Source organism: Neophocaena asiaeorientalis, unplaced genomic scaffold (genome assembly GCF_003031525.2).
Source record: "Neophocaena asiaeorientalis asiaeorientalis breed wild unplaced genomic scaffold, Neophocaena_asiaeorientalis_V1.1 scaffold148, whole genome shotgun sequence".
Taxonomy (NCBI): Eukaryota; Metazoa; Chordata; class Mammalia; order Artiodactyla; family Phocoenidae; genus Neophocaena; species Neophocaena asiaeorientalis.
The window spans coordinates 380,843-395,946 of record NW_020174050.1 but is presented as its reverse complement, the minus strand read 5'-3'; the positions used below and the strand labels follow the sequence as shown (position 1 = coordinate 395,946).

At 36.6% G+C, this 15,104-nt stretch overlaps 1 protein-coding gene across 1 annotated transcript in view; it reads right to left on the bottom strand.

Annotated features, from left to right (window-relative positions):
- The window catches only part of MOB1B (MOB kinase activator 1B), a 52,151-nt gene that overhangs the window by 6,079 nt on the left and 30,968 nt on the right, over positions 1 to 15,104 (bottom strand). The window contains exons 2-3 of the mRNA XM_024754107.1: positions 11,589 to 11,755; positions 5,174 to 5,267 (exon numbers count right to left, since the gene is read on the bottom strand). Coding sequence (XP_024609875.1) covers positions 5,174 to 5,267; positions 11,589 to 11,755 — 261 coding nt within the window. The remainder of the gene's footprint in view (positions 1 to 5,173; positions 5,268 to 11,588; positions 11,756 to 15,104) is intronic.

Here is a 15,104-nt window from a genome sequence, read left to right as displayed (position 1 = left end):
TTTTTTTTGCGGTACGCGGGCCTCTCACAGCCGTGGCCTCTCCCGTTGCGGAACACAAGCTCCGGACGCGCAGGCTCAGCGGCCATGGCTCACGGGCCCACCCGCTCCGCAGCATGTGGGATCTTCCCGGACCGAGGCACGAACCCGTGTCCCCTGCATCGGCAGGCAGACTCCCAACCACTGCGCCACCAGGGGAGCCCACACAACCTGATTTTTAAGACAAGGAATAAGCATGCAGCTGAAACTCCATGTACAAAATTATCTAAACTGAACTAGCATTTAGTTTTTTAGTTTCTGAAGGTTACCTCTGCCACTTAGCTTCTCTCTTTGAATCAATTGTGTTTTTATAATCTTGTCCCAGAGTTTGGACTAACGTAATGATAGGTGATTAAGCCTAGCAAAGGAGCTGGAAGAAAATATAATGGAAAAATACTACAGGGTATTTTAAACAATGAAAAGTATCTTGAGATAGGATAACAAGGATGCTTTCTATTTAATCATAGTTACTTACACTTGAACAGTAAATCTTAAACAGGATAGACCTGAATAAATATTCTGACAGCATACCAACCCTGGGAAACAGGGATGAATGTCAAGTCTACTTTGAAGGTCTCCAAGAGGAGATTCCCCAACATTTCTTGGCATCCTGTTCCACTATTTAATCACTTTCACAGTCCAGATATTCTTGCTAACATAAAACAAAAGTCTCAAGTGTGACTTAAGCCTCTTCTTGTTTGAGCCTCTTAGGAGACAGAGAACATGAATGGTAGGACTTCTGGCCATCCTTACTTAGTCTTCATTTAAAGACAGGAACTCATCCATGTTTTTTCCCTTATGTTATGAAGCCTCAATGTTTTTGCATTTCTCTCACAATCATGTTTTTCATTTTGTTAATGATTCTCAGGTGTTCCCTATTCATTTTTAAATGCAGAAGTCAAAAGCAGGCACAGTAAACCAAAAAATCATTTTCAATATCCTGAAGCTTTATAAACAATACTAATATTCAATGTCCTAAGGTTTTTTGAAAAATAAAACAACTGCATATTGCTTATACTTCTAGAGTTTATAACTATGATTCCCTGATTCTTTCCTTTTCTTTTGTCACGTTTATACTTAATGATGACTTCATATTCTATTTTGCACCCACTGCTTTTTTTATTCCACCTTTGACAGACCATTGTCTTTGAAATTTATTTCTGTCATCATGGTATGAACTTATAAACTACAAATTCCAAAATGTTCATTTCTCGGTTAATAATGATAATAAATAGTAACCGAGAAACCACTTCAAGAAAAAAAGTGCAAAAAATACTAACAGGTGGGGTCTAAACAACATGCTACCCAGTAACCAATGGGTCCCTGAAGAAATCAAAGAGGAAATCAAAAAATACCTGGAGACAAATGAAGACAAAAACATAACGATCCAAAATATATGGGATGCAGCAAAAGCAGTTCTAAGAGGGAATTTTATAGTAATACAAGCCTACCTCAGGAAATAAGAAAAATCTCAAATAAACAATCTAGGCTTATACCTAAAGTAACTAGAAAAATGGAACAAACAAAACCCAAAGTTAGAAGGGAAGAAATCATGAGGAATAGAGCATAATTAAATGAAATAGAAACTAATAATAATAATAAAATAAATAGAAAAGACCAATGAAACTAAGAGCTGGCTCTCAGAAAAAATAAACAAAATTGATAAAACCAAACAAATAATATCAGAAATGAAAGAAGAGAAGTTACAAACAATACCACAGAAGTACAAATGATCATAAAAGATTACTACAAACAATTATAGCCAGTCAAATGGACAACCTAGAGGAAATGGACAAATTCCTAGAAACATGCAATCTCCCAAAACTGAATCGGGAAAAAATTGAAAATATGAACAGATGGATTACCAATAATGAAACTGAATCAGTAATTTTAAAAAAACCCAAAAACTCATAACAAACAAAAGTCAAGGACTGAACAGCTTCACAGGTGAATTCTACCAAACATTTAAAGAGTTATATTACCTTCTACCAAACATTTAAAGAGTTATATTACCTATGTTTCTCAAACTATTCCCAAAAAATTGAAGAGGAAGGAAAACTTCTGAACTCATTCTATGAGGCCAGCATCACTTTGACCAAAATCAGACAAATCACCACATAAAAAGAAAATTTCAGGCCGATATCACCAATGAACATAGGTGCAAAAATCCTCAACAGAATATTAGCAAACCAAATCCAGCAATACTTTAAAAGGATCATAAACCATGATCAAGCAGGACTTATCCCAGGGATGCAAGGATGGTCAATATCTACAAGTCAATCAACATGATACACCACATTAACAAACTGAAAAATAAAAATCATATTATCATCTCAACAGATACAGAAAAAAGCCTTTGACAAAATTCAACATCCGTTTATAATTAACAAAAACTCTCAAAACAGTGGGCTTAGAGGGAACATACTCAACATAATAAGGCCATATATGACAAACCCACAGCCAACATTATACTCAATGGTGAAAAGCGGAAAGCATTTCCTCTAAGATCAGGAACAAGACAAAGATGCCCACTCTCACCATTTTTATTCAACATAGTATTGGAAGTCCTAGCCAAAACAGACAAAAAAAGGAAATAAAATGAATCCAGATTGGAAAGGAAGAAGTAAAACTGTCACTGTCATTGCAGATAACACGATACTATACACAGAAAATCCTAAGGATGCTACCAGAAAACTACTAGAGATCATCAATGAATTCAATAAAGTTGCAGGATACAAAATTAATACACAGAAACCCGTTGCATTTCAACACACTAATAGTGAATTATCAGAAAGATAAATTTAAACAATCCCATTTACAACTGCATCAAAAAGAATAAAATACCTAGGAATAAATCTAACCAAAAAAGTACAAGACTTGTACTCTGAGAACTTTAAGATATTTATGAGAGAAATGGAAAAACACACAAACATATGGAAAGATATAACATGCTCACAGACTGGAAGAATTATTATTTTTAAAATGACCATACTACCCATGGCCATCTACAGATTCAAGGCAATCTTTAACAAAATAAAGTGGCATTTCTCACAGAACTAGAACATGTTAATTCTGAAATTTGTACAGAAACATAAAAGACTCCAAATAGCCAAAGCAATCTTGAGAAAGAAGAACAAAGCTGAAGGTATCACACTGCCTATTTCAAACATACATACATATAGTATACTATAGCTATACTACAAAGCTATAGTAATCAAAACAGTATGGTACAAGCACAAAAGGAGAAACACAGATTAATGGAATAGAATATAGACAACCCAGAAACAAACTTACACTTAAACAGTCAATTAATCTGCAAAGGAGGCAAAAATACACAACAGGGGAAAAGAGACAGCCCTTTCAATAAATGATGTTGGGAAAACTGAAGAGCTACATGTAAAAGAATAAAACTGGTCTACTTTCTCACACCATGTACAAACATAAGTTAAAATAAAAATGAGGGACTTCCCTGGTGGTCCAGTGGTTAACTCCACACTCCCAATGCAGGGGGCCCGGGTTCAAGCCCTGGTCAGGGAACTAGATCCCGCATGCCACAACGAAGAGCCCAAATGCCACAAGTAAAAGATTCCACATGCCACAACTAAAGATCCTGCATGCTGCAACAAAGATCCCGCATGCCACAACTAAGACCTGGAGCAGCCAAATAACAAATACTTTTTAAAATAAATAAATAAAATTAAATTAAAATAAATTAAAGATTTAAACGTAAGAACTGAAACCATAAAATTTCTAGGAGAAAACTCTTTGAAATCAGTCTTAGCAATATTTTTTGGATCTGTCTTCTCAGGCAAGGGAAATAAAAGCAAAAATAAATAAACGGTACCACATTAAACTAAAAAGGTTTTGCACAGTATGGAAACTATCAACAAAATGAAAAGGTAGCCTACTGAATGGGAGAAGATATTTGCAAGTGATATATCCAATAAGGGGTTAATATACAAAATATACAAAGAACTCATACAATTCTACATCATAAATAAATAAACAACCCAATTAAAAAACGGGCAGAGGACCTGAATAGACATTTTTCCCAAAGACATACACATGGCCAAGAGACATATGAAAAGATGCTCAACCTCACCAATCATGAGGGAAATGCAAATTAAAACCACAATGAGATACTTCTCACACCTGTTAGAATGGCTATTATCAAAAAGACAACAAATAACAAGTATTGGCAAGGATGTGACAAAAAGGGAACCCTCATGCACTGTTGGTGGAATTGCAAATTGGTGCACCCAGTATGGAGAAAAGTATAGAGGTTCTTCAAAATATTTAAAATAGAACTGCCATAAGATCCAGCAATTTCTTTTCTGGGTATTTACCCAAAGAAAACAAAAACATTAATTTGAAAAGACATATGCAACCTGTTTTTCATTGCAGCATTATTTTCAGTACCTAAAATATGAAAGTAATTTAAGTGTCCATCAACAGATGAATGAAGAAGATGTGGGGTGTGTGTGTGAGTGTGTGTGTGCCCTCTGCGACAACACGGATGGATCTAGAGGGTATTACACTAAGTAAAATAAGTCAGACAGAATAAAACAAACACATTGTGATCTCATTTACATGTGAAATCTAGAAAACAAACACAGATACAGCACACAGAGGGGTGGTTGCCAGAGGGGAGCGGGGTGGGAATAGAGCAAAATAGGTGAAAGATATTTAAAGATACAAACCTCCAATTATAAAATAAATAAGTCATGGGAATATAATATTCAACATAAGGAGTATGGTCAATAACACTGTAATAACTTTGTATGGGAACAGATGGTTAGTAGACTTATCATGATGATCATTTCATAATGTATGGAAATGTCAAATCACTATGCAATACACCTGAAACTAATATAATATTGTATATCAACTATATTTCGATTTTAAAAAAATATTTGGATAGAGAGGCATAAGCAAACAGAAAAAAGGCAGGATGGAGGACAATACAATAGGGAGGACTATAAAGCTCAGGCTAGGGAATCTGGACTCAAAATATTAGTCATTGGTAAATCACTGAAGGAGATGCTAAATACAGAAATTATAAGGTCAAAAATTTTCTTCTTATCTAAGAACTGTATGATAAAGTAAAAATGAGAACTGATCATGAATCATGTCTTACTTTGGGCCAGCTGACATCACTGGACAACTTTCTTCTGTACAAAAATCTGTGATTGTTCCATAAAGCATGTTGATCTGATTGAAGAAATCTACAGCTGCAAAGCAAACATCAGTTATAAGTAAAAGGTTAAACTTTAGTTTTACTCAAACAATCTTTTATTCCAGCAGAATCTCAGCTCTATCAGTGTTCTTTCCTCAACAAAGAACAGGTGAAAAGAATATAAACAAACAATATTTGCCTCACTGAATTTAGGAGCTTCTGTTTATTAAGTGACTCCCTTAAGAGAATAAAAAGGCAAGCAAGAGTGGGAGAAATTATTTGCAACACATATAATCAATAAAGATCTTATATTCAGAATATATAAAGAACTTCTATAGATCACTTAGAAAAAGGCAACACCGTAATAAAATGTGAGATGGTTTCTGAGTCTATTGGTTATCTCTATGGAAAAGAATAAAACTTGACTCTTCACTCACACAATACCTGAAAAGCAATTCCAAGTGGATCATACATCTAAATGTGAAAGGCAAGACAATAAAGTTTAAAAGAGCATAGAAAAATATGTCCATGAACTTTGGCATGCAAATATTTCTTAAGAAGAGCACAGAAAGCACCAGTCATAAAGGAATAGTTTTCTATATGTTTCACTGGAAAACTGTTATTCCTTGTTTTTTTATAATTTTTATTCTACTCATAATTTTTTTATATTGACCTCAAAGCCAACAAGTTTATTAAATTTACCTACTCATAATAATAGTGATGGTGTAGTAATAAAATCATGGTCTTTTGGTTTTTCAACATTCATTCGTGCTGGCTATGAACATAAATGTTGTTTCTTCCTTTCCAGTTATTATCATCTTTTATTCTTTTTCCTGCCTTACGGCATTGGCTAAGACTCCAGGAAAGTGGTGATGGTGGCTAACCTTAATTCATTCCTAATCTGAGAAAAAACTTCAACATTTCATGATTAAATATGATGTTTGCTTTATCTTTTTTGTAAATATGCTTTATCAGAAAAAAGTTCTCAACTTTTACTTCATAAGTTTATTATGAATTGATTTTAAATTTTACCAAATGTTTTTTCTGCTTATACTGAGATGATCATATGATTTCTTCCTCTTCCTTTATTTTGGCTAATGCAGTGAATTACAACTGATTTGCAAGTGTTAAGCCAACCTTGTATTCTAGGAATAAGAACAATTTGGTCATGATGTGTCATAATTTTTAAGTATTGCTAGATTCAATCTGCTAATATTTTTATTAGGATTTTTACATCTAAGTTCATAAGTTAGATGACCTGGTTTCCTTTCTTATATGTCCACATAGAACTCATAACACTAGTATTTTCTCCTTTCCACATAAAAGCTTTAGAAAGACTGGTGTTCTTTCTATCTTTTCTTTTCTTTTTAAAATTGAAGTATAATTGATTTACAATATTTTATCAGTTTCAGGTGTACAACATAGTGATTCAATATTTTTATAGATTACACTCCATTTAAAGTTATTATAAAATATGGGCTATAGTCCCTGTACAATATACCTTTGTAACTGATTTCTTTTATACATAGAGGTTTGTACCTCTTAATTCCTTACCCCTATCTTACCCCTCCCACCTACCCTCTCCCTACTGGTAACTACTAGTTTATTCTGTATCTGTGAGTCTGTTTCTGTTTTGTTATATTCATTCTTCTTTTTTTTTTTTAGATTCCACATATAAGTGATAACATAAAATATTTGTCTTTCTCTGATTTATTTCCCTAAGCATAATACCCTCCAGGTTCATCCATGTTGTTGCAAATGGCAAATATCATTCTTTTTTTATGGCTCAGTAATATTCCAGTGTGTGTGTGTGTGTGTGTGTGTGTGTGTGTGTGTGTGTGTACACCACATCTTCTTTATCCATTCATCTGTTGATGTACACTTAGGTTGCTTCCATATCTTGGCTATTAGCTTCCATATGCTGCTATGAACACTGGGGTGCATGTATCTTTTCAAATTAATGTTTTCATTTTCTTAAAATATACATCCAGCAGTAGAATTGCTGGATCATATGATATTTCTAGTTTTAACTTTAGGGAAACCTCCATATTGTTTTCCATAGTGGCTGCACCAATTTACATCCCTACCAAGAGTGCACTGTAGGGTTTCCTTTTCTCCACATCCTTACCAACATTTGTTATTTGTGATCTTTTTGATGAGAGCCATTCTGACAGGTATGAGGTGATATCTCATTGTGGTTCTGATTTGTATTTCTCTGATGAATAGTGATGCTGAGCATCTTTTCATGTGCCTGTTGGCCATCTGTATGTCTTCTTTGGGAAAATGTCTATTTAGGTCTTCTGCCCATTTTTAATCGGGTTGTCCTCCACATGAACAGTGGGTAACCTATGGCTTTGAATCCCAACTCTATACTTTGAGTTACTTAACTTCCCTGAATCTCAGTTTCCTACCTTTAAAATTCAGTTTACTGCAGAGTGCTAAAAAACAAAATCGTGTCTACCATAAAGTAGACATTTAGTAATTGTTCGTTTTCTTCTACAAATGAAGATATGGCCTCAAGATTCTGTGCCACAAAAATTAACTATAAGCCATCCACCCACTTTTTCCAAAACTCTGAACCTTGTATCTCCTTTAAGCTATCACTCTCTAGCAGCAGAATGTTCAAAACCAGCCTCTGGTTTCTGGCTATGAGACTAGTTGTTGAATTTGTAATTCCCATCTTCTACCATTTATCTTCATCTGGCAAGTAAACTGAAGGGAAAAGGCCATTATGATGCCAATCTTATCAACAAATCCCCTTCACTCTTTTATGTACCCGAAATGTTTACTTAATCGCTGTCAGTGAATGGAAATTACCTATCTAGCCTCAAATCCTATTCACTTCATAAAGTGCCACTTGGAAAGATTACTATAAATAAGAAAAAAATTGTAATCCAATACTTCGGTCAACTGCTATATTTTAAAGGCAGAATTCTATGTTCTACGGGGATGTTCAAACACTTCAGTTCAAAGCAATTTTTTTCTGGCTATAACTTCAAAATGTCTGTGAAATTTTATAAGTTCCTGAAGTTCTAGACATTTCAATAGTACAGACACTCAGTTCTGATAACTGAGACAGAGAAAATACAGACAGAAAACAATGATCTGGTTTTATACTTAAAAGTCACAATCTCATGTAGTACAGAAGCTCTATACTACCTTCCTTAGATTTCTAAAATTAGAAAATGAGCTCTCAAATAAATGGTACAAAAAGGCACAAACAAGTGCCCAAAAAAAGGATGTACACATATATTGGAAACTTATTCTGAATATTTCCCTTGAAGTGTCATAGAACTATCTTATAGGTTAGATGACTCTCATCAATAAAGCAAACAAATCACTTTATCTCTTTAGTAACTAAACTCTCTGGGTCCAGGAGGATAACCATATTCTAATAATACTGCTCTTACAGAACTGCTGTCACAGTAAGGTTTTAAGACATCTCAGTAAAATACTTCAGGTTCCTAAAAGTTAGTGGGTGGCAGCTCAATTTATAAATCCCATGATATGTTTCAAATTATAATAAGATACTACCAAATATTACAATAAAAATACTGTTCTGTTTTTCCTTAATCAAAGCCTAGGCATTTAGTGTATATTTTCAATTCAATTTCATTTATTATAACTAGAGTCATATAAATTTCCTCCAGTTATAAAATTCTATTAATTTCTTCACCAATGCTGATAAACCTTGAATACTAAAAGTACCACTTTTGGGCTTCCCTGGTGGCACAGTGGTTAAGAATCCGCCTGCCAATGCAGGGGACACAGGTTCAAGCCCTGGTCCAGGAAGATCCAACATGCCATGGAGCAACTAAGCCCATGCACCACAACTGCTGAGCCTGTACTCTAGAGCCGGTGAGCCACAACCACTGAAGCCCGCGCGCCTAGAGCCCATGCTCCTCAGCAAGAGAAGCCATCGCAATGAGAAGCCCATGCACCACAACGGCTGAGCCTGTACTCTAGAGCCGGTGAGCCACAACCACTGAAGCCCGCGCGCCTAGAGCCCATGCTCCTCAGCAAGAGAAGCCATCGCAATGAGAAGCCCATGCACCACAACGGCTGAGCCTGTACTCTAGAGCCGGTGAGCCACAACCACTGAAGCCCGCGCGCCTAGAGCCCATGCTCCTCAGCAAGAGAAGCCATCGCAATGAGAAGCCCATGCACCACAACGGCTGAGCCTGTACTCTAGAGCCGGTGAGCCACAACCACTGAAGCCCGCGCGCCTAGAGCCCATGCTCCTCAGCAAGAGAAGCCATCGCAATGAGAAGCCCATGCACCACAACGGCTGAGCCTGTACTCTAGAGCCGGTGAGCCACAACCACTGAAGCCCGCGCGCCTAGAGCCCATGCTCCTCAGCAAGAGAAGCCATCGCAATGAGAAGCCCATGCACCACAACGAAGAGTAGCCCCCTCTCTCTGCAACTAGAGAAAGCCCGCGCACAACAACGAAGACCCAACGCAGCCAAAAATAAATAAATTAATTAATTTTAAAAAAAGAGAGAGAGAAAAGAATCAAAATAAAATTTAAAAGAGGGGGCTTCCCTGGTGGCGCAGTGGCTGAGAGTCTGCCTGCCAATGCAGGGGACACGGGTTCGAGCCCTGGTCTGGGAGGATCCCACATGCCGCGGAGCTCCGCAACAGGAGAGGCCGCAACGGTGAGAGGCCCGCTCACCGCCATGAAGAGTGGCCCCCGCTCGCCGCACCTAGAGAAAGCCCTCGCACAGAAACGAAGACCCAACCCAGCCAAAAATAAATAAATTAATTAAAAAAAAAAAAAAAAAATTTAAAAGAAAATTTTTTTTAAAGTACCACTTTTATTCCCCAACTTACTCTGGCTTAATTCCCAAGAATATATTTACTTTTTACTTATATTTTTTTCTTTCTAGAGGTTAAGAATATATCATAAACATATTTTACTAATTTCATAAGATCACTATTGAATTGTCTTTTTTTCTTTTTAAAGCGTAGTTTAGACAAATAACTAAGTATGCTACTGAAAGAGGCAATTTAGCATAGGGGTTAAAGCGCAGTCTCTGAAATTTTAGAGCTCTATATTTGAGCCCAGTCTCTAGCATTCAATAGCTGTATAACCTAAGCACATTACTACAATCTTTCTGTCTCAGCTTTCTTATCTATATACTGGGATAATAGTACCTACATCATGAGGTTGTAAAGATGAAATAAAATAATCCATGTAGAAGAAAATAAAAACAATAATTTGAAAAGATACATGTACCCCAATGTTCATAGCAGCATATGGAGGCTAATAGCCAAGATATGGAAGCAACCTAAGCGTCCATAAACAGATAAATGGATAATGGTGTGTGTGTGTGTGTATGTATATATACATATATATAAACACCACATCTTCTTTATCACACACACACACACACACACACACACACACACACACACACTGGAATATTACTCAGCCATAAAAAAGAATGAAATTTTACCATTTGCAACTACATGGATGGACCTGTAAGGTATTATGCTTAAGTCAAACACAGAAAGACAAATACTGTATGGTATCATTTACATGTGGGATCTAAAAAATAAAATGAATGAATATAACAAAACAGAAATAGACTCACAGAAATAGAGAACAAACAAGTGGTTACCAGTGGGGAGAGAGAATGGAGGAGGAGCAAGACAGAGGTAGGGGATTAAGAGGTACAAATCAGCAAGTATCAAATAAATAAGCCACAAAGGTACAACACAGGTAAATATAGCCATTATATTGTAATAACTTTATTTTGTTATTTTTTTTGCAGTATGTGGGCCTCTTACTGTTGTGGCCTCTCCCGTTGTGGAGCACAGGCTCCGGACACGCAGGCTCAGCGGCCATGGCTCACGGGTCCAGCCGCTCCGCGGCATGTGGGATCTTCCCTGACCGGGGCACGAACCCGTGTCCCCTGCATCGGCAGGCGGACTCTCAAGAGGACTCTCAAGCCCCCTTGTAATAACTTTAAATGGAGTATAATCTAAAAATATCGAATCACTATGTTATACATCTGAAACTGATACCATAAATCAAATAAACTTCAATAAAATAAATAAATAAAAATAATTCATGTAGAAAGAATAGCAGAGTGCCACAGTGTTCCATAAACATTAATTGCTGCTATCATTATCATTTTTTCCAATGAAGATGGTAAATCTATGCTTTGTATCACATGATAACAGGAGATAAGAATTTCATGTAACTCCATATTCAGAAATAAAATACCATAAAGGTTAAAGTAAATTGAGGTACCACTATCTTGTGGTATTAGGTTGCTAACTAAATCCTAGAATAGAGCACCCCAACACTCACCTACAGTGAGGCTACTAACCTAATTTACAGTCTGCTGAGAAACAGAAAGGCTACTTACTGTTCACTGCAACCCACTCATTTAGATCTTCCCCCTCAGGAAGCATGACAGCCATCCGGAGGTTTCCACTGCCCAGTGTGGCCTCTGCATGCTTTAAGAGCTCATACTGGTGAGAACCCTCTGGTATGTTCTTCTTTGGTTTAAACGTTTTAGAGGAGCGACTACCACTATGAATAGAAAAGAAGAAAAAGGCACATCAGTGTTTAAGGCATGACTTTCAATAGAGTCTACTATACTATATTACTGCATAAAATAACAGCCAGTGATCCTAAAAGTCCACAAATAAACAACCCTAAATTGTATCAGCTACATTAAATTCCGGCAACATCACTGTTGTAACTACTGTGTTTGATTACCCAAAACTCCTACAAACCTTCTCTACATTCCCTACTGTAACTCCAAAGGAGAAAAAGAATTTTTAGCTATAACTAATCCAACTAACTAATCTAACAATAAATTACTGATTCAGTAATCTATAAAAACAAAAAAGTACTGGGGACTTCCCTGGTGGTCCAGTGGTTAAGACTCTGTGCTCCCAATGCGGGGGCCTGGGTTTGATCCCTGGTCAGGGAACTAGATCCCACGTGCCGCAACTAAGAGCCCGCATGCCACAACTAAAGATCCCAAGTGCCGCAATGAAGATCCCACACGCCACAACGAAGATCCTGTGTGCCACAACTAAGACCCGGTGAAGCCAAATAAATAAATAAATAAATATTTAAAACAAACAAAAAAAAGTACTTCTGTGATAATCTTCAGTCATTGTATTCCTTTTTCCCCCTATTCTAAGTCTCTCATCCTAATACAAATAATTTGTTTCCTTTGTATAAAAACATAAAGATATAATTTTATATCAATAAAGCACAAAAATCCTAGAGCAAGAAAGAAAAGCTACATGTGCTTCTATCCAATTATAGGAAGCAACAGCAATCTTAATCCAGAATCCCAGGTATGCAGATAAGTAGCTAGACATTAATATGGTTGCTCAAATTTCTAAATGTGTGTATGTATACACAAAGAAATATATTTTTTAAATGAATCAATGGAAACTCATCTTAGAAATGGTTTTAAGAGTTTTTAAGAGACGGATTCTTCTGTTAATGCTGGCAAATTCTTTTTTTTTTTTAAAGATGTTCAAACGGATAGCCCCTTTTTTTATATCTAAATTTATTTATTTATTTATTCACTCATTCATTCATTCATTTATGGCTTTGTTGCGTCTTCGCTGCTGTGTGCGGGCTTTCTCTAGATGCAGAGAGCGGGGTCTACTCTTCGTTGCAGCGTGTGGGCTTCTCATTGAAGTGGCTTCTCTTGCAGCAGAGCGTGAGCTCTAGGCGCACGGGCTTCAGTAGTTGTGGCACTTGGGCTCACTAGTTGTGGCTCACGGGCTTAGCTGCCCCACGGCATGTGGGATCTTCCTGGACCAGGGCTTGAACCTGTGTGACCTGCATTGGTAGGCAGATTCTTAACCACTGCGCCACCAGGGAAGCCCCAATGCTGGCAAATTCTTATCAAATTGTATTATATTCTAGTCATCCATTCTCAATACTCCCCTGCTCTTCTTATGAAAAGCAACAGATAGGGAAAGAATGAATTAGAAGAGGCTGGATAAGTAGGAATTATCTAAAGTTTAATGTTACTAAATTCATACTGTCGTTAGCATTCAGACATTTGAACATACGAACTTGAAAATTAAATTCCAAAGAAAACAGATAAACAATAGTTATACTTTCCAAGGTCTCCAAAGCTTTTCATTTTTAACACCCTTCTCCCAAGCTTACCCCCAAGATCTCTCCTTTTTTCCCCAAGATAAAGCAGTAGTTCTTAACCCTGGCTGCATTTTATAATCACCTGAGGAGTTTTCAAAAAATACTGAGAATCCTGAGAGAAACTAAGAATCTACTTACTAGTCAACACAAATATCCAATTCAAATGACAGGTACTTTTCACTTTAAGATAATGGTATTCTCATTTACATGTAAGTCTCTCAGGTGTTTATTTAGAGTAAAGTGATGCTCCTCAACTCTAACCTTGGTCCCTCTCCCTGCCAGATATCTCTACTCAACAGCCCAGGATCTCTTTACAAACACTAATCAGATGATGTTACTCCTCTGCTTAAAGCCATTCAGTGGCTTTCCATTGCATTCAGAGTAAACCCCAAAGTCAATATTAGACACGGGGTCTGGACCCACACTAGAGTGTGGAAACTCTTCTTCAGTTTAATCAGATAATGTATTAAATGCCGAATTCTCTCCCAGCATCTTTAAAATGTGAAAACGTAGAAAAGGTCATTATGCTTACCAAGCTGGAAGCTTATTTCATTTTCCTGCTCCTTCTCATCCTTTACCAAAATTTAGTGTGAAAAATAAACTTCACCAATATTTTTTACAAAAAGACATTTTACTAATTTATGTATGATTAACTACAAAAATAGCTCTCCTAACATCAATCTGGTGCATGTCTTCAGGCCTAGTGTTAAGTACATTCGCTTTAATTAGCCCACTGCTGAGACTGGTGCAGCAACTGAGGTGACAAGCTGCTCTGAACAGGGCTGGCAGAGTACATGAGAACAACAAGGACATCAGCTGTGCTTGCATGCAGGAGGGTCAGAGCCTCCCCTGCTCCCCTAAACCACCTATTTATTCAACCACTGTCCCTTCAAGTTTTAGGTTTCCAAATGTTTTCTTGATTGATGACCCACCCAGAATTGGTCTTCCACAAAGCTAAACAAATATACCTCAAAGACCTAATACTTGGGTAGAAAGAAAAAAAAATCTGATTTTGTAAAGGCCAGTTTTGACACTTATCAGCTGTGTCAAGCAAATTACCCAACTTTCTCGAGCCTATTTTTTCTTTAATAGTGAAAGCCTAGTAACAATAACAAAACATTACCACTACCTGTATCATAAAGAGCTGCAAAATGAGAAAATAATAAAGGTGAGAAAAGTTTCTAAAGCTGTAAAATGCTGTGCAAATGTTAGTATCCTTCCTTTTTCTGAACCAGAATGACTCATAGTAAAAAAAAGAAATGGTAGTGCAATGTACAAAGCTGTATTCAACCCCTATTCCCATCCTTGTCTCCTAAGACTGGGGAAAATATAACCTTACTTTGGAAACAAATGCTCTTACACATCAAGTTCCAAACAGAATTTTTTAAGTGGTTTTTGGTGCTATTCCCATGTCACGGTTCAGGTGATCTCAGAATAATCATGGGGCTGGGCGGAAAATCAAGAAAACAAGGCGCTAGTCCTCATTTTGCTATTTTCTCCTTATGTTACTTAGGAAACCACAAATTATCATCTGGGCTTCAATTTCTTTACTTTGTTCTTTGAAAGTCTGGAAAATAACTTTTTACAAAAGGGTATAATTTAGAGATGAGATAATGATACTTGATACTTGATAAATACTTGTTAATTGATAGTTCCAGTCAACTTCAGGCTGAGAGCTCCTACACTAGGATAGTAATGATGATGATTAATATTAACTAATATTTACTGCAGGCCTTGTACTCTTAAG